This window comes from Ranitomeya imitator, unplaced genomic scaffold, assembly GCF_032444005.1.
Source record: "Ranitomeya imitator isolate aRanImi1 unplaced genomic scaffold, aRanImi1.pri SCAFFOLD_383, whole genome shotgun sequence".
NCBI classification, from domain to species: Eukaryota; Metazoa; Chordata; class Amphibia; order Anura; family Dendrobatidae; genus Ranitomeya; species Ranitomeya imitator.
In genome coordinates, this window is record NW_027193269.1 from 46,754 (window position 1) to 67,256 (window position 20,503).

At 40.9% G+C, this 20,503-nt stretch overlaps 1 protein-coding gene across 2 annotated transcripts; it reads right to left on the reverse strand.

Annotated features, from left to right (window-relative positions):
• Nucleotides 1-731: 731 nt before the first annotated feature.
• On the reverse strand, nucleotides 732-9,076 carry LOC138652938 (pro-adrenomedullin-like). Of its 2 annotated transcripts, none has more exons than XM_069743158.1 (4): nucleotides 8,940-9,076; nucleotides 5,173-5,260; nucleotides 3,043-3,192; nucleotides 732-2,935 (listed from the first exon to the last, which is right to left on the reverse strand). In XM_069743158.1, the coding sequence occupies exons 2-4, from the start codon at nucleotides 5,256-5,258 to the stop codon at nucleotides 2,698-2,700; spliced, it is 474 nt and encodes a 157-aa protein (XP_069599259.1). In that variant the 5' UTR covers nucleotides 5,259-5,260; nucleotides 8,940-9,076; the 3' UTR covers nucleotides 732-2,697. The 2 variants fall into 2 exon arrangements, with proteins under 2 accessions (XP_069599259.1, XP_069599260.1); XM_069743159.1 differs by lacking the exon at nucleotides 8,940-9,076 and adding an exon at nucleotides 5,463-5,528.
• Nucleotides 9,077-20,503: the final 11,427 nt, after the last annotated feature.

A 20,503-nucleotide genomic window follows, 5' to 3' on the forward strand; every position in this document is an offset into this window, starting at 1 on the left:
GTGGGACTGAGCTACAATGTGGGACTGAGCTACAATGTGGGACTGAGCTAGAATATGGAACTGAGCTGCAATATGGGACTGAGCTACAATGTGGGGCTGAGCTATAATATGGGACTGAGCTACAATGTGGGACTGAGCTACAATATGGGACTGAGCCACAATGTGGGACTGAGCTACAATATGGGACTGAGCTACAATGTGGGGCTGAGCTATAATATGGGACTGAGCTACAATGTGGGACTGAGCTACAATATGGGACTGAGCCACAATGTGGACGGTTTTTTGTTGTTGATTTAAAGGGGTTTCCCCATTGTTAAAAAGTGATGTCTGATTTCAGTCTTAGAATTTTTTCTGAGTTACGATCAAGTATAATACTCCGGGAAATGGTTACCACCATTGAATATGCAATCGGTTCATACAAAAACACCCATGATTAGAGAGTATTGATTTGCAAGACTCTTATCAAGTGGCCAAGTCATTAATCCGTAGACGGGAGCCTTGCAAACTGCCTCCGCGGATCATCTTTTCATTAGCTGACCTGGCATGATGTCATCATTGCGCTCATGACATCACTCCAGGCCGGCTAAGAGAGCCGCGGATGTCACCAGAAAGGAGGCGGTTTGTACGGAATATGGACGCGGCCTCTGGACAAGGGTCCTGCAAATAGATTTGACCCATAACCCATATATTGCACCTTCCTTGTAGCATTTATCTAGACATCACACGACGCCTTGCATTGCATAAACATCCTTTAATCGGTGAACATCAAACACACGTTATTCAGCACATAATAATAATTAGGTTTATAAAATCATCATCAATCCCAACCATTTATAACTTAGAAATATTAATTTAAAATACTTATAAAATAAAATGTAAAAACTATAAATATCTGCAGAGTGTGGATAGATATATTTACATCTCCGATATGTTTACAATATATATATATTTTTTTCCTGACCGGAATATCTCATGTAATACAGTGAAACCTACGACAAAGTGCTCTGACTACATCTCCTCTTCTTCACATCACATGAACGACGCCTTAAAGGAATTGTCTAATGCAAGGGATACGTCTTCAGATCTGGGGGTTTTATGAGTTGGTCCTGACCCCAATATTGTGATCCATAGGGTTACAGCCTACATTATGTCCTTTGGTCCAACCATTCTGACACCATCATTACTCCTCATTCCTTTAATTTCCAGCGAGTAGATTAGTGAACTACTTTGTTTTAACTAAGCATACTCCAGTGTGGTGCAATAAACTTAAAGAAGTGGCGCAAAATTGGGAAAAAAATCATTTTTTTTCCAGAAACAGTGCCATTCTTGATCACAGGCCGCAACTGGTATTGCAGTTCATCACTATGCAAGTGAATGAAGCTAAGCTGTAATACCAATGAATGGCTAGAAAAAAAATGCAGTGCTTTGTCTAAAAAGAAAAAGAAAGTCTAAGTCTTGACAACTTCATTAAGGACAATTTCTTTTGGCATCATATTTAATGATGACCTGTCACTTACCAATAATATGTAAATGTCTTATCTGGTGTAAAAGCCGCTGTTCCCCTGAATCCGATGCTGTTTTTCTTTTTTTCCTCCGCCTCTCCGTTCCCGAGATATGGCCCCTTCTTCCTTGTGTATAAATCTACCCTTGGTAGACAAGAGGGTGTGGTCCTCAGAAGCCTGCCCACAGATTAGAGTCGATGACAACGCCTTCTTGGCTAACAAGACTAGATTTATATACAGAGAAAAAAAGGGCCATATCTCAGGAACGGAGAGGCGCAGAAACAAAAGAAAAACAACACCGGATTCAGGAGAACGGTGGCATTTACACCAGGTGCAAAAAACTAAATAAATTACATATTTATGGTATGTGATAGGTCCTCAGAAATTCCACTCAAACCTGAGTGTCTTTGATGTTTACAATAATTGTAGTGGACGTGTATTTTTCCGGGGCTTTAAGACCTTGAACGGTATGGTTATGCTTCATGCCGATACCCTTTTTCTTATAGTATCTAGTGCAAAGGAAAAAAAATCATGACTTGTGGCCTTCTTCCAAGAGGTAGAAAACAAAGAAAAAGGAGGAAATGTTTTGTTTTGGAATCGACCTCTCTTCTCGATGTAAACATCTATCTCCTTTTGCCAAGCAAACGTTTAAAAAAAGAACAGTACACAAGAGGAAAGCAATTCCCTTCTTTTTTCCCCACCTGCATCCTGTGGGCACGCTGAAAGCACTAAGGTCATTGTATCATTCACGAAAATTGCAAAGCAACGACATTGACGTCACTCTAGATACAACTTTATAATATTATTCTTGGCACACGGAGTTACACAGTAGCTTTAAAGCACATTACATTATTATTGTTGGAAAGCATAGTCCTGGGGATAGTAGTTTTTCGATTTTCTATACGGGGAAAGGTGTAGCAGAAGGGATAGTTTTACTAACACTCGGATCAGTGCACAAATCTTGGTTCCGTCTAGAATAAAGCACGTGCGTCACTACACGCTGGCGTAATCTTCAGGTTCTGTGACAGATCGCCTGCAGCCTGACCACCCAGGAGCATACATCTCCGAGCTTGGCTTTTGGATTTACTCCACAGGATGACCTAAAGACCACAAAATTCAGCTCTCTATGTCATTGTAATTACCAGTATAGTTTCTTCTTTGGCTTGTGGAGTGAGCAAGTAAGATGCAGATTTATCTATGTGGCTAGTAAAGTTTCAGATGAGTCAGTCCATTCCTTCTCCCGGAGCAAGGAACGACGTCTTCTGCCATATCCTAAGGGGTCATTGGTGTCTCTGTTTGACCCTTCTTTGTAGTTGTTGTTCCCAAGTCGGTAAAGCATGTTGGCTAAATTCTGAATCTGGCAGGTTCCTAAATGACAACCGCGATTGCTGCTGGGTGCGGCGTAGCGCTTCTCTCTAAGGTGCAACAAGGAACTAGAAAAAAAAAGAATATAAATTTTATTGATCACAGTCAAGGTGGCAAATAAAGACTATCCGCTAAAAGAACAGTTAATTTGCCAACAACATTTGTCTTCCTTTACCTTAAGGCATTCCGACCAGTTGGTGCGTCTTCTTTTGTGACTTCCTCAGTAGATACATCATTGTTGCTGTCTCCTACATCTCGTTTTTGTCTCTGGTCTGAAAGGTCTTTTATCTTTTCCAGGAATGATTCTATCGGAGGTGGCATTCGCCTACGAGAAAAAGGAACGTCATTAGTCACGATAATAATCAGAGCTTCGCTAAACTCTCTTATCTACGTCGATGAAAGCATCGGCCATACTATTACGGTAAGTGACTGTTAAAAAATTGTTTCCCTAGACCATCCTCTTGACCTTCAAAAATGAGTTCTTTGGAGGCTCCTACTGCCATTTCCTACTAATCTCAGAGCCACACTTGATCTTTGACTCTTACTCTGACCCATATTTATTGAGTATGATTAATGATCACTGGTCCATACCAGCCAATTGCGATGGAACACTAAGATCCAGATGCTGAAGGACCTCAAGTAATGTTTTGAGAGATAGAACATTGAGAATTTCTGAGACAAACGTAGTATACAAGATATTAGCCTTAAGGTGGTCATAGACATCGGAACAGTTACAAATGGTGCATGAAGACTGTAATCTTTATTAGGACGTTCGGACCTTTGGTTGAAGGTCGCGATTTGAAACAACTTGAGAATGGTCCTATTTTTACGGACACCTTTTGACTTGTCAGAGTAAAGCTGGCCATAAACATGAGATAGCTGTCAGGCTGACTCCTCCATATACAAGAGTGGTCAGGTCAACTTTATCTCGAAAAGATCACCATTGAAACGCTAACGGCATGATCCTTTTCTCACCCAACATCATCTGTCGGGGGGGAGAGTTGGAAGGCCTCCATACATGTCAGGTGGTTGACAAAAATGGACAAGTTCAGCCAACTTTCACTTAATGTGGATGTGATCCGTAAAGTCAACTGTATCAATTTAGAGGAGATTGGTGGACTATCTAATGTTTATGGAGGTGTCTCAATTCTTCTTTCCCCTGACTGCTGATGTCAAAAAAGGTTTGAGTATTTTGGTATTAAACAAGCTTAATCCTTTACACCTGATTGAATACATGATTAAGAGTAATGTGGTGGAGTAATTGTTTATCAACTAACTTGTCTAAAGTGTATGAGCATCTTTGGACCATTCATGGTCTATGAGATTGATGGAGATAGCCAAGCAATATACACTTCATCCTATAGACCAGTGTTCCCCAAGTCCGGTCCTCAAGAGCCACCAACAGGTCATGTTTTCAGGATTTCCTTAGTATTTCACAGGTGATAATTGCATCACCTGTGCAATACTAAGGAAATCCTGAAAACATGACCTGTTGGTGGCTCTTGAGGACCGGACTTGGGGAACACTGCTATAGACCATCAATAGATTAGTAGGCATGACTGCCCCACTCCAACAGAACCCACATTTAAGTGATCAGTAGGGATCCTGGGACCCTAATGATCTTATGAAATCAGGGTTGGACTGGCCCACCAGAGAACCGGAGAATCATCTGGTGGGCCCTCGCTTCTCCTTCAGGAGAGTTCATAGTGCAAACCTTACAGCTTCTATGGGGCTCTTTAGTGGGGGAGAAAGGTGGGCCCTCAAAATCAAATCCTCTGGTGTTCTTCAGTCTGACACTGTATGATGTGTTTTTTTTATATTCTAACACTTTTAAAGAGAACATTTTACCAGTTCAAAAGTGGCCAGCTTTCGGTGTTATTTTATTTCTGCTGTTCCGAGTATTCAGTTGTTTGTTTTTTTTAAATCCACTACACGGTTTCAGAGATACTTTTTATTCTGCTCACATTTTTATGGCTTTTACCAGGGATGTGTCACTCACAGGATCCTCTGGGGCGTGTCTGTAGGCTGCTCTGCATAATTACCCTGTGAGCCACGCCCCCTCGTAAATTCTATAACAATTAGTGCCGTAGAAAAAAGCCCTTATCTCTGGAACCGTATGGTGGATTAAAAGAAAACAAAAAATGGAATACTCAAGGGAGTAATGGGAATAAAGTAAGAGCAAAAACTGAATATTCTTGACCTGGTGACAGATCCCCCTTTCAGATCCTAGCCTCCAAGCTTTGATACAGACATTCCTAATTAGTAAATAAATGGCATATTAGCAAAGTCTTTACAATAATCTCACCTGTCCCTGTTCCCCATCCAGTGAGCGCCGCACACATTGATTGTCATCGCAAGGAAAAACAAGATCAGACATCCACGAAGAGCCATGACTGCGGGAAAGAGAACAACATGATCAGTACACAATGCCCACAATGTCCTCCAAGTGGGCTAAATTTATACTATGTTTTTGGGCTCATTGTTTTCTAGTATTTTGGCATTGGGACAGAGCAAAAATAGTAAACGCAAGGGACATAATATAATAGAGGAAGTAGTCTGAGCCATGCGCTATTGTGAGGAAAGTAACACAATAACCTGGGTCACACAGAAGAGTTTAGCCTCCGTCTGCTCCTTAATTGAAGCATCAAGTAATGACAAGACTGTGGGGAGAGCAGCGGCGAAAAGCAATGACTAATGTAGTGGAAACACTCCCTGCCTGACGGCAACGATACACCTGCATACTTCACTGAAAAGGGAACGTCACAAACCCAAGAAGCGCACGCGTCTTCGGGAAAGCTGCAATACCAGATGTCACCACTAGACTAGAGTGGTGCTATTTCTGTAGACGCATAATTTCTTTTTTTTTTAATTCTAATCATGGACCACCCTTACTACAGGGAGATTAGATTGTGAGCCCCCGATATCAAGATTTTATCAATTACAAATAAAATAAATTCTCTCCTGATATATCAGAAAATTGCAAATTAGGCATCTCTGAACTTGACCTACAAAATTTAGCCAGATCCAATTGATTATATAACAATAAGCCAAAAAGATTGATTTGGGGCCAGTTACTCCTTTCTGGTCATGGAAGTCCCATGCAGGCGCACAAAAAATTAGAGAAGCTCTGCTGCAGTCCCTGCAATCAGCGCCCCGTATCTCAGCTTACCAGACATGGAATATTACCTGTAGCACTGGTTTCCTAGGTGTCATTATGACCCTTTCCCAAATATTCATTGATAATATTCCGACAGGCTTTATTTACTAATACATGTATCTGTCACCACTGCGGAGTATTACTTCTCTCCTGCAGATAATTTACATATAGCATGGCTATTTATAAGCACGGCAGCCTAAAATAAAAATTTGCTACATAAGCCATGTACTAAAGGATAGAACATAGTTAGACTTGGCTTACACCCATGCTTTCCTTTTAAGATGCATTTTACTATCCAACACGGGAGCGCAACTTATTACTATTGCATTAGTACTTAAAGTATTGGATGGAGCAGAGCTGAATGTGCCAGATTGCATATTTTATGAGCTACACACTGACATATATATATATAATAAAAAATAAATATATATATATATATATATATATAAAATAATGAGCCATGATAATATATATATATATATATATCTCGCCTCATTATTTTATATATATATATATATATATATATATATATATAGCCTCATTATTTTATATATATATATATATATAGCCTCATTATTTTATATATATATATATATATATATATATATATATATATATCGCCTCATTATTTTAGTACCTTAGAGAACTAGAGGTTGGATCTTTTTGGATATCGGAATTGGAAATTGGATCATTTTAGATATAAGAACTGGAGGTTGGATCATTTTTTATACAAGAACTGGAGGTTGGATCATTTTTTATACAAGAACTGGAGGTTGGATCATTTTTTATACAAGAACTGGAGGTTGGATCATTTTTTATACAAGAACTGGAGGTTGGATCATTTTTTATACAAGAACTGGAGGTTGGATCATTTTTTATACAAGAACTGGAGGTTGGATCATTTTAGATATAAGATCTGGAGGTTGGATCATTTTAGATATAAGATGTGGAGGTTGGATCATTTTAGGTATAAGAACTGGAGGTTGGATCATTTTTTATATAAGAATTGGAAGTTGGATCATTTTAGATATAAGAATTGGAAGTTTGATCATGTTAGATATCGGAATTGGAGGTTGGATCATTTTAGATATAAGATCTGGAGGTTCGATCATTTTAGATATAAGAACTGGAGGTTGGATCATTTTGGATATAAGATCTGGAGGTTGGATCATTTTGGATATAAGATCTGGAGGTTGGATCATTTTAGGTATAAGATCTGGAGGTTGGATCATTTTAGATATGAGATCTGGAGGTTGGATCATTTTAGATATAAGACCTGGAGGTTCGATCATTTTAGGTATGAGATCTGGAGGTTGGATCATTTTAGATATGAGATCTGGAGGTTGGATCATTTTAGATATGAGATCTGGAGGTTGGATCATTTTAGATATGAGATCTGGAGGTTGGATCATTTTAGGTGTAAGATCTGGAGGTTGGATCATTTTAGATATAAGATCTGGAGGTTGGATCATTTTAGGTATAAGACCTGGAGGTTGGATCATTTTAGGTATGAGACCTGGAGGTTGGATCATTTTAGGTATGAGATCTGGAGGTTGGATCATTTTAGATATGAGATCTGGAGGTTGGATCATTTTAGATATAAGATCTGGAGGTTGGATCATTTTAGGTATGAGATCTGGAGGTTGGATCATTTTAGATATAAGACCTGGAGGTTGGATCATTTTAGATATAAGACCTGGAGGTTGGATCATTTTAGGTATAAGATCTGGAGGTTGGATCATTTTAGATATAAGATCTGGAGGTTGGATCATTTTAGATATAAGATCTGGAGGTTGGATCATTTTAGATATCGGAATTGGAGGTTGGATCATTTTAGATATAAGACCTGGAGGTTGGATCATTTTAGATATGAGATCTGGAGGTTGGATCATTTTAGATATAAGATCTGGAGGTTGGATCATTTTAGATATCGGAATTGGAGGTTGGATCATTTTAGATATAAGACCTGGAGGTTGGATCATTTTAGATATAAGATCTGGAGGTTGGATCATTTTAGATATCGGAATTGGAGGTTGGATCATTTTAGATATAAGAACTGGAGGTTGGATCATTTTAGATATGAGATCTGGAGGTTGGATCATTTTAGATATAAGACCTGGAGGTTGGATCATTTTAGGTATAAGATCTGGAGGTTGGATCATTTTAGATATAAGATCTGGAGGTTGGATCATTTTAGATATCGGAATTGGAGGTTGGATCATTTTAGATATAAGACCTGGAGGTTGGATCATTATTGGTTCTATCTTAGGGCACGTCTTGCTACTTTTCTATATTTTAGACCTGGGATTTATAAGTAGTAGTTAGGATAAGGAAGCCCACTACGTGCTGGGAGGATCACATTGCCTTAGGGACAAGCAGAGCCGGCACACTGCAACCCTTATATTATATTGCATCAGAAAGCCCAGTAAAATTAGCAAGTCTCTGCCCGCCATGGGGAAATTAGGCGCAGACTGTTTTACAACTTGGCAATGAAAAGTGAACACTAACACTATGCATCTGTTTTTAGTGTAAAACTTTAATTCCTGCCTACAGATGTGAAATGCAGATAGCGTTTGCCTTTGGCAAGCTTGACTTTTACATGGGACTGCACGTAAACCTACTTCAATATCCAAAGTTATAAGCTTATTATTATTATTATGACAGGCAAATAAAGTATCTCCTAAGACTTAAGTAGCAATTTCAGCTCTTCTACATCCAGGGAAAAGATGTGGAATGTTGAAAAGATACAAATGGTAAATAAAAAAAGAATAAATATTTACAAAACTGTGAATACATTGTATCAAGTAGTATAATAAGCTGCAAGCCCAATGGGCATGATGTAAAAAAAAAATTGAATTTTTAGAATTCAGTTATGAATTAAATTAAGAGTTAAATTTAGGATGAGCGCCACTCACCTTCTTATTTATAGCTTGGGTGTCTTGTCTTCAGAAATTCTCCTTTTTTGGGTTTTCTTTCCCTGGCAGAGTGTTCAGTCCAAGAAATAAGTGCTGTTCTGTAAGGCTTTGTCCCCCCTGACAGCAGCTGTGCCTGTGACTCCTTTATATGCTGCCTGACCTGCAGGGGAGGTCATGTGCATGATGATGATGATGATGATGATGATGGTGATGATGATGATGAGGATGACATCACGGCAGGGAGGCAAAGAACAACAGTGTTTGACTAAGTCTCAATTAAGGATGCAGAATTCCCGACAAGTTCGTTTATCTCATCTCCGACAAGGCAGACATGTCCAGCTTCTAAAAAAATATAAATTTTTGTAATAATAATAATAATAATAATAATATTATTACAAAATTATTATTATTATTATTATTATTATTATTATTATTTTCATCATCATTTTAAAATTAGAGGAGATGGTAAAAAATCACAAAATCACAAAATTTAAGATATATATATATATATATATATATATATATATATATATATATATATATATATATATAAAATTGCCATTTCTTGTTTATCTTTCTTAATTATTTAAAGGAGAATGAATCCTGTCCGAAAACCATAAAATCTAAATGGATTGTGCAAATTACACTGTGATCAGATTATGATCATAGTGTGATTCGATTCTCTCGGATGAGGAGAAAAAAAAAAAATATTCTCCATTCTGTCAGTTGGTGGAAATGGGACCGCACTCAGATGTCATCCGAGTGCAGTCCGATGGTTTCCATCCACTCAGTGACTTGCATGGCCGAGTGCGATCCGAACACTAGATGCAAATTCTGCCTGCTCGGTCCAAGAATAAAATCGGACATGCGAACGGCCCCCATAGAATAACATTAGTCTGATATTTTGTCGGATGACCATGTGCACGATTCCTAAGGGCACATTGCCGTATTTTTTGGTCTTAGTTCGATCTAACAAAACATTGATGATCATTTTTGAAAGACCGGCTCCGTCCTAGGAAAAAAAAAAAAAATCAATGCAAGCCTAAATTTGATCTATTTGGATCGCAAGTCAATGAGTCTGTGCAAACCTTTGAAATGCACTCGGATGACATCTGAGTGCAGTCCGGTTTCCACAGACTGACAGAATAGAGAAGATGGAGACTTTTTTTTTTTCTCCATCTTCTCCTCCTCCAAGAGAATCTGATCACACTCTGATCAGTGTGTGATTAGCATAATCGACCCGATTTTTTTTCAGATGAGAAAACACAAACTCTTCTGCTCCTAACTTAAGATTGCCTAATTTAGGTTGATTTTATTTTCTACAATCAGCACCACCCTCGCTTCTCAATTAAGATAGCAGAAAATAAAACAAACCTAAATTAGACAAACAGCACCACCCTTGCCCAGTGGTGATGTTTGGTATTGCAGCTCATCTCCATTTAAGTGAATAGGAATGATGCTGCTTTTTAAAAACAAAATCTTCTCTATAAAGGTGATAAAAATAAGAACACCCTATTCAAGTGACATTGATGGTGATGACCAATCTTAAAAATCCCTTTAATTCAATTTTTGTGATACAGATCTCAAAGTTCTTTATATCCCTTTAAATAAATAAAAATTCTGGCAGCTTGTAAAATGCCTTAAGGAGAGTTTCAATGGAAGCCAAAAAGCAGCTACGCAGCAAGATCTGAGGGATAAGGGTACACGCACATAGAGTTGTTTTGATGATTCTTTTAAAGCAGATCTGCTGAAAAAAAACTCTTGGAAAAATCACAAAAAAATGCTTGAAAAGGCTTTGCCTATTCATTTTTTGTTTTGTAAAATGACTTTCTGGTCATATGTTCACTATTTTCGGCATTTTTCTTCAGCTTTAGATATTGATAGACACCCGATAGGAGAAAATAAAGTACATGTTATTTCTTGGAATGTGTCTTCTGATGGAAAAATGCTCCAAAACAAAAGGCTCCAAAAAGACGTTTCAGGAACAAAACTCCTTCACACGTCCTGGTGATTCCTGTACAGAAAAGAAAACTATACTGGTGATACGGCCACAAAAAACGGACTTGTGAAGAAGGCCAAAGACCATGTGCACACTGTGTTTTTGGAGCAGAAACTGAGAAGGAAACTCTTCAAATCCTCTTCCAAATCTCAAAACTCCTCCAAAACGTTAGTTGAGTTAACTTTCTGCTCTGAAAACTCCGGGACCGGACAGTTCCTTTCAGTACAGGTTAAAACTTTTTGACCTGCAACATAACTTTTTAATCATTTATCTGTTAAGTTTGGGCATTACTCATATGTGTTTTGTCACAAAATTCTGTAGAAACCGACTCTGCCGGGATGTTTGAACTTGATGACCTTAAAGAGACTCGGTGGTTAGCACCGCAGCCTTGCACTGGTGGGGTCCTGGGGTGAAATTCCACCAAGGTCAACATCTGCAAGGAGTTTGTATGTTCTCCCCGTGTTTGTGTGGGCTTCCTCCTGGTTCTCTGGTTTCCACCCGCACTCTAAAGACTTATCTGTGCCCCAAGAAGATATGTTGGGCTGTAAAAAGTAGCTTTTTCCACTGCTGGTCGAGTTCCTGGACTGAAGGATATTCTTTACTTGGGTTTGGTGTAACTTGAAGACAATCTTTGCTATAAGTTGGTTTTGATGCCGATTTAAATACTTATGGTCACATTCCAACTAGACTTGTCCAGCCTCGCTTAGTACACCTGCACGTCTAGTCGGCATGTGACTGCATCTATGCAGATCACATATTTTTCTCACGCACTTGCCTTCTTCCAGTGTCGTCACCGGGGGTTCCTCATAACAAAGACACTGTGAGCTACGAGGATACACAAGACTTTAACCCCAAACCTGGACAACCCCTTGAAATTTTGCCAGTTAAGCATGAGATTTATAGCTCAGCTTGGAATTTACACCTCAGAATTGAGGTGAAAAGGTTGGAGGTTATACATCGGGGCTGAGAAGTCAAGTTTGACACTTAGGCCTCTTTCGCACTTCCGTCTTTTTCCTCCCGTCGAAATCCGTCGATTTTTGGAAAAATGCAATTTTTGTGCAGGATCCTGTTTTTTCCCTTAGACTTGTATTAGCGACGGATTGTGACGGATGGCCATCCGTTTCATCCGTCGTGCACTGAATCCGTCAGAAAATAGCGGTCCGTTGGGCGGAGAAAACGTTCAGAGGAACGTTTTTTCTGCACGTCAGAAAATCGGTCAGCAACGGGTCCTGCGCTGTCTGTCGTTGGCTATAATGGAAGCCTATGGACGCAGGATCCGTCGCTGACCGTCAAACACAGGAATCCAGCGATGTATCCCGTTTTTGCATTCTAAGCATGCCTGGAAGGATTTTCTAGTCCGGGAAAAAACACAAAAATCTCTCTCCCTCTCTCCAGAAATGTATGCATTAAAATTCACGTACTACCAAATTCGACGGATCTGTCAGGTTACTGGATGCGTTACATCCGTTTGACAATCTTGTTACAACGTCCGTCGATACGTCGCGCCGAGGGGGTTCCAATCAGTTACGTCACAGAACTGGGAGGGTTGACTTCAGAGTTAAGGCACAAAGCTTGGAGGGTTCCCATCAGACTTGTCACAGGGCTGCAAGGGTTCCCATCAGAGTTATGTCACAGAGCTTGGAGTTTACACTTCAGAGTTACGTCACAGAGCTTGGAGGTTACACTTCAGAGTTACATCACAGAGCTTGGAGGGTTCCTGTCAGAGTTAGGTCACAGAGCTTGGAGGTTACACTTCAGAGTTACGTCACAGAGCTTGGAGGGTTCCAATCAGAGTTACGTCACAGAGCTTGGAGGGTTCCTGTCAGAGTTAGGTCACAGAGCTTGGAGGTTACACATCAAAGTTACGTCCCAGAGTTTGGAGGGTTCCTATCAGAGTTACTTCACAGAGCTTGGAGGGTACACATCAGAGTTACTTCACAGAGCTTGGAGGGTTCCTGTCAGAGTTAGGTCACAGAGCTTGGAGGTTACACATCAGAGTTACGTCACAGAGCTTGGAGGTTACACATCTGAGTTACTTCACAGAGATTGGAGGTTACACATCAGAGTTACTTCACAGAGCTTCGAGGGTTCCTATCAGAGGTACGTCACAGAGCTTCGAGGGTTCCTATCAGAGTTACTTCACAGAGCTTGGAGGGTTTCCATCAGAGTTACTTCACAGAGCTTGGAGGTTACACATCAGAGTTACTTCACAGAGCTTGGAGGTTACACATCAGAGTTACATCACAGAGCTTCGAGGGTTCCTATCAGAATTACGTCACAGAGCTTGGAGGGTTTCCATCAGAGTTACTTCACAGAGCTTGGAGGTTACATATCAGAGTTACGTCACAGAGCTTGGAGGTTACACATCAGAGTTACTTCACAGAGCTTGGAGGGTTCCTATAAGAGTTAGGTCACAGAGCTTGGAGGTTACACATCAGAGTTACTTCACAGAGCTTGGAGGGTTTCCATCAGAGTTATGTCACAGAGCTTGGAGGGTTCCCATCAGAGTTACTTCACAGAGATTGGAGGGTTCCCATCAGAGTTACTTCACAGAGCTTGGAGGTTACACATCAGAGTTACGTCACAGAGCTTGGAGGGTTTCCATCAGAGTTACTTCACAGAGCTTGGAGGGTTCCTATAAGAGTTAGGTCACAGAGCTTGGAGGTTACACATCAGAGTTACGTCACAGAGCTTGGAGGTTACACATCAGAGTTACGTTACAGAGCTTGGAGGTTACACATCAGAGTTACTTCACAGAGCTTGGAGGGTTCCTATAAGAGTTAGGTCACAGAGCTTGGAGGTTACACATCAGAGTTACTTCACAGAGCTTGGAGGGTTTCCATCAGAGTTATGTCACAGAGCTTGGAGGGTTCCCATCAGAGTTACTTCACAGAGCTTGGAGGGTTCCCATCAGAGTTACTTCATAGAACTTGGAGGTTACACATCAGAGATACGTCACAGAGTTTGGAGGTTACACATTAGAGTTACATCACAGAGCTTGGAGGGTTCCCATCACAGAGCTTGGAGGTTACACACCAGAGTTACATCACACAGCTTGGAGGGTTCCCATCAGGGTTACGTCACAGAGCTTGGAGGGTTCCCATCAGAGTTATGTCACCGAGCTTGGAGGTTACACATCAGTTACATCACACAGCTTGGAGGGTTCCATCAGAGTTACATCACAGAGCTTGGAAGGTTCCCATCAGAGTTACGTCACCGAGCTTGGAGGTTACACATCAGTTACATCACACAGCTTGGAGGGTTCCATCAGAGTTACATCACAGAGCTTGGAAGGTTCCCATCAGAGTTACGTCACCGAGCTTGGAGGTTACACATCAGTTACATCACACAGCTTGGAGGGTTCCCATCAGAGTTACATCACAGAGCTTGGAGGGTTCCCATCAGAGTTACATCACAGAGTTTGGAGGTTACACATCAGAGTTACGTCACAAAGCTTGGAGGGTTCCCATCAGAGTTACGTCACAGAGCTTGGAGGTTACACATCAGAATTACGTCACAAAGCTTGGAGGGTTCCCATCAAAGTTACGTCACAGAGCTTGGAGGTTACACTTCAGAGTTACGTCACAGAGCTTGGAGGGTTCCCATCAGAGTTACGTCACAGAGCTTGGAGGTTACACATCAGAGTTACATCACAGAGCTTGGAGGTTACACATCAGTTACATCACACAGCTTGGAGGGTTCCCATCAGAGTTACGTCACAGAGCTTGGAGGTTACACATCAGAGTTACATCACATAGCTTGGAGGTTACACATCAGTTACATCACACAGCTTGGAGGGTTCCCATCAGAGTTATGTCACCGAGCTTGGAGGTTACACATCAGTTACATCACACTGCTTGGAAGGTTCCCTTCAGAGTTACGTCACCGAGCTCGGAGGTTACACATCAGTTACATCACACAGCTTGGAGGGTTCCCATCAGAGTTACGTCACAGAGCTTGGAGGTTACACACCAGAGTTACATCACACAGCTTGGAGGGTTCCCATCAGGGTTACGTCGCAGAGCTTGGAGGGTTCCCATCAAAGTTACGTCACCGAGCTCGGAGGTTACACATCAGTTACATCACATAGCTTGGAGGGTTCCCATCAGAGTTACATCACAGAGCTTGGAGGTTACACATCAGTTACATCACACAGCTTGGAGGGTTCCCATCAGAGTTACATCACAGAGCTTGGAGGGTTCCCATCAGAGTTACGTCACAGAGCTTGGAGGGTTCCCATCAGAGTTACATCACAGAGTTTGGAGGTTACACATCAGAGTTACGTCACAAAGCTTGGAGGGTTCCCATCAGAGTTACATCACAGAGCTTGGAGGGTTCCCATCAGAGTTACGTCACAGAGCTTGGAGGTTACACTTCAGAGTTACGTCACAGAGCTTGGAGGGTTCCCATCAGGGTTACGTCACAGAGCTTGGAGGGTTCCCATCAGAGTTATGTCACCGAGCATGGAGGTTACACATCAGAGTTACATCACAGAGCTTGGAGGTTACACTTCAGAGTTACGTCACAGAGCTTGGAGGGTTCCCATCAGGGTTACATCACAGAGCTTGGAGGGTTCCCATCAGAGTTATGTCACCGAGCTTGGAGGTTACACATCAGAGTTACATCACAGAGCTTGGAGGTTACACTTCAGAGTTACGTCACAGAGCTTGGAGGGTTCCCATCAGGGTTACGTCACAGAGCTTGGAGGTTACACATCAGAGTTACATCACAGAGCTTGGAGGGTTCCCATCAGAGTTACGTCACAGAGCTTGGAGGGTTCCCATCAGAGTTACGTCACCGAGCTTGGAGGGTTCCCATCAGAGTTACGTCACCGAGCTTGGAGGGTTCCCATCAGAGTTACGTCACCGAGCTTGGAGGTTACACATCAGAGTTACGTCACAGAGCTTGGAGGGTTCCCATCAGAGTTACGTCACCGAGCTTGGAGGTTACACATCAGAGTTACGTCACAGAGCTTGGAGGTTACACATCAGAGTTACGTCACCGAGCTTGGAGGTTACACATCAGAGCTAAGGAGCAAAGGTTTTCAGTTACACATCAAAGTTACAGCACAAACCTAAGAATTGAGGTGCAAAGGTTGCTAGTTAAATATTATCTTTACGACACAGAACTTGGAGCTTACACATCAGAATTGAGGAGGAAAAACTTGGAGGTTACACATCGAGGTTGAAAAGCATATTTGCCAGGTGAATATCAGATTGACGGCACAAAACTTGGCGGTTACACATCAGAGTTGAGGCAAAGAGCTTAGTGGTCACCAAGAGTAATAGTCTTACAGTGTAACTTACGTCAGCTGGTGGCTTAGTAGACTGGCGCTGTTACGGTCTCGGGTCCCTGCTGAATCGCGGAGTGCAGCCCCAAACTGATGGTGGCAATGGAGCATCATGAGATGCTTCCATGTAGAGGAGAATCTTGGGTCTCCTAATCCAAAATCTATAAATGTGGCCACAACTAGCATACATCATTAATAGTACCGATCCCTTCCTATGGGCCAGAGTGGTCACCTCTGGGTTCCAGCACCATGTGTAATTACGGCTCCTGCATGCCACATATTAATTGCACCTAAATTCATTTTCTGAGTGGATTAGGCTTTAATAATACCAGTTCTTTCTAGCTAACACTAGAGATGACTTGTAATAAATGAACGTATATTCTTTATAAATCCTTTAGGAAGAATTAATGCTGCCCAACCACAATGAATTAATTCTTCATTATGTATAGGATAATAGTTAGCGAGGATATTCCTAATGCAGAAGTGGAACATTTTGCTGAAAAGTAATTTAGCGCTCTAATCTACAGCAGGGGTCATGGCGCGTTATCTTATGCTAAACATTTTCCAGTAGAAAGCGATGAAGTCACTGCTCCCAGCTTATTACCAGATGCTTGGGATTCTTTAAAGTTGCACAATTGACAGGTCTATCACGACTTATTTCATGTAAATGATCCATATCGGTAACCCTTTCATATTATCAGCTAATACATTTATACTATTAATATTTAATGCCGAGGTCGTCATTTTCATTGATTAGTCGTCTCACTTGCAGTACCTGTTTTCACCACTGTTGAAGGACCTTTTTCCTCATAGACTCCCATGCAACAGCGCCCTCATATCCAACCTATTGTTTCGCGACTGTGAAATTTGACGTAATTTGATGTCCATCTCTTAAAGAGCCCATCTTTTTAGCAGTTTCTTAGGGAATAAGAGACTACCGTATATAATAATATGCTACCATAGATAAGTCAACTGGAATCGACTAATTAAGGTTTGCTGGGACTGACGTTCCAGGGGACTACATATATATATATATATATATATATATATATATATATATATATATATATGACATCTGATGGAGTCTGCCAGGAATTCTGACATTAAAAGAGTTATATATGCCTTCTTATATAATCGGAGGCATATGGAGGTGCAGAAATGGCCTAATATTCTTCTACGGGGGAAATATTACACCTCTGTACAAATGGTAGATGATACCTGTTTCTGGCACAGGTTGGGCACTATGGGGCCAATTCATTCAGCCTGTCATTTTATACTCCAGTCTTAAATGGAATTTGTCAGCAGATTTTGCTATGTAATTTGACAGCAGAATGATGTAGGGACAGAGACCCTGATTCTGGTGATGTATTACTTAGTTGACTAAGTGCAGCAGTTGTGATACAATCACAGTTTTCTCTTCTGCAGATGCAGCAGAGCTCAGAATGCAGAGCTGTGTATCACCCCGCCCACACCCCTGATTGGCTGCTTTCTGTGTTTACTGTTGGGGTGTGGTAGGACCAGGAGGCACCAGACACCTAGTCCTTTAGTGATAATCTCCTAAAACTGGGCTGTGTGTTTCTGTTTCAATAAATTCAGTAAGTAACACACCACTGGAATCAGGCTCTCTGCCCCTACATCATGCTGCTGTCGGATTACATAGCAAAGACCTGCTGACAGATTCCCTTTAATGAAGGGCTCTCTGGAGTACGATGTGCTGTAATGAATTTGGCGCATTTCCTCTGTTGCACCTAGCCAGAAATGCTACACGGAAATGTGACATTATCGTCAATCACAAATTGATATAACAATGATCTGGGTAGGTTGATAGATGTATAAGATGCCGCCTCTGTCTGTACATAGTGTTTTACGTATCTAGTGCCAGGTACAGCTCATATAAGAGGTTGGCGGCCCACCAGAGGATTTCCCGCTTCTGCCGATGGCCAGTCCAAGCCTGAATCATGGATGGATGGCGAGTGGCTCTAAAACTGGTTGATGATTGTACCAAGAAATCACAATAAAATAAAAGCATAAAGGTAAAACCTGCAGAATGAAGTTCTACCCAAGCAGAAATGAAGGTCTCTTTAATAAAGTCATTAATGCCCAAAGTAACCTATACGTAAGTGATATACGCCGGTATTTATCAGGGAATTGTTCCATAAAGTACACAGCAAACATCCCGCAAGTCATTGACCAGTGAACTGTATCGGTCCGGGATCGCGTAATCTGTTTGTTATAGGATAATTAGCTCTAAGAAAAGCCATAAAATAATAAAAGATCGGAAAATGTATGGAAACCTCGCTCATTTACAGCCATGGAAAGTGTATTCACTGGAGCCGACGGAAAGATGCAGCAGACGGAAAGATGCAGCAGATCGTTTATGGTCGACTTAATCACGTTTTTTATATTTTATGAGTCTGGCGCATTATGGCCAAACCTGCTCATTTTCTTTTCTTTCGGGGTCTCCTGACTCTCCCCCCCCGACAGATGATATCAAAGAATTAGAACGCTCTACCCTTTTATTTCTCGGCTGCTTAAGCCCCCCACACACATTAGACTAATGTCGGCGGCATCCATTGATTTCCACAGGTTGTCCGACACTCTTTGTATGGGGCACCGGCAGACTGATCGTAGGGGGAGATGTCGATCGATCGGACGTGTCCGATTTTGGACTGCCGATTGCTTTGTTCTCCCGATGGTAAGACGTAAGTGCTCGGCTGAACGAGAGCTCCTGTCCATGGGCGAGACGGACAAAATGGCATCCATCTACTGTATATGGGGGGGGTCTCACAATTTAAAACAAAAATACGTGAATGTTTGTGCTTAGAATTCATGTATATGGGGTGTCAGGAGGGAACAAGCATTTGGCTCAGTTATATCTAAGGGGTAAGGGCGCCAGAAACAGGATATCCACTAGTTTAATATTGATAACTTATTGGTTGTCCACTTTGCGGATATTTTTTTTTTACTTAAAGGGGTATTCCAATCTCTAAGATCCTATCCTAATATCTACTAGGTGTAATAATAATAATATTAGCAAATACCTAAAAATGAGAAATGTAGTATAGTTCTTCTGGTTAGCTTTGTCGCTTACCTCATGTGCAGGGCATTGCAGTAGCTTAGGTATCCATGGTTGCGACCACTCCTTTAGTAACAATTAGTTGTTAATGGTTGCAACCATGGATACCTAAGCTACTGCAATGTACTGCACATGGGGTAAGCAAAGAACTATTCTACATTTCTAATTGGAAGTATTTGCTAATATTATTATTATGACACCTACTACATATTGGGATAGGAACTTGGAAATGGGAATACCCCTTTAAGTGGATGTCAGTGCAGGATGAGTTAAGTCAGTGAGCCTGCCATGACGGTCTGATAAAGAGCTTATACCTGTTGTCTGCCTTTTCTGAGCTCTTCTCAGCTGATTTATGAGCACAGACCACATCAAAGTTGAATGTAGTATAAAACAAAGGTCCTGTAAAAGCCAAACGGAGCATAATTTTTAATGAAACCTAATTGCAAACAATATTTTTAGCGCCAAATACATGCATTTACGCAAAAAGAAAATGTCACCCAAGGTGGACAATTCCTTTAAAAGTCATTCAATATGAGATACCTCCACGATGAGCTGTTATTATTACCTAAATATGAACATAGCTGCAGTTCTTGGCACCGGCCAGTAAGCAGTGTATGGAGCTGTGCTGTTCCGCCCTTTATATTGTTAACTTCCGGCCATTTCCACCACTAATCGTAGGGGTGATGGGTGTCAGACCGCCACCGATCTGATGTTGATGACCTATATTAAGGATGGCTAATGAATATCAAACTAATGGAAAACCCCTTTAAGAGCCGAGAAGATTTTTAGCAATTGTACGATGTGGATTTACAATGGATCACATTACAATGGATCACATTATTCTTCTGTTACAGGACTGAGGAATAATCTTTTTATAGAAAAAAAAAGAAACCTTGTTTTGCTAGCATTGACCTACAATTTTAATATTGACATTGCTGCTATAATAACTGGTAAAACCGACCAGTAACAATTTCCTTTCCTTCCTTCTGAGTTTAAAAAAAAAAAAAAAACATTAAGCAAATTTCCAGCTAGAACAGTTCTGAGTAGCAGTAACGCAATACTTCATAAAAACCTAAACGGAAGCTTGTAATCTATTAATTAAAATAGCCGAGATACATAAGTCTATCCAATATGGAAATGTTGGGTACTGTACTGAGAAATAAAGCTAAACCTTCACAAAAATCTGTAAAGAAAAAATA

Coding starts and splice junctions, on each gene's coding strand:
- LOC138652938 (XM_069743158.1), bottom strand. CDS start 5,258: ATGGCTCTTCGTGGATGTCTGATCTTGTTTTTCCTTGCGATGACAATC. Junction 3,193..5,172: donor TGGATGGGGAACAGGGACAG/GTGAGATTATTG, acceptor TTTTTCTCGTAG/GCGAATGCCACCTCCGATAG. Junction 2,936..3,042: donor ACTGGTCGGAATGCCTTAAG/GTAAAGGAAGAC, acceptor TTTTTTTTCTAG/TTCCTTGTTGCACCTTAGAG.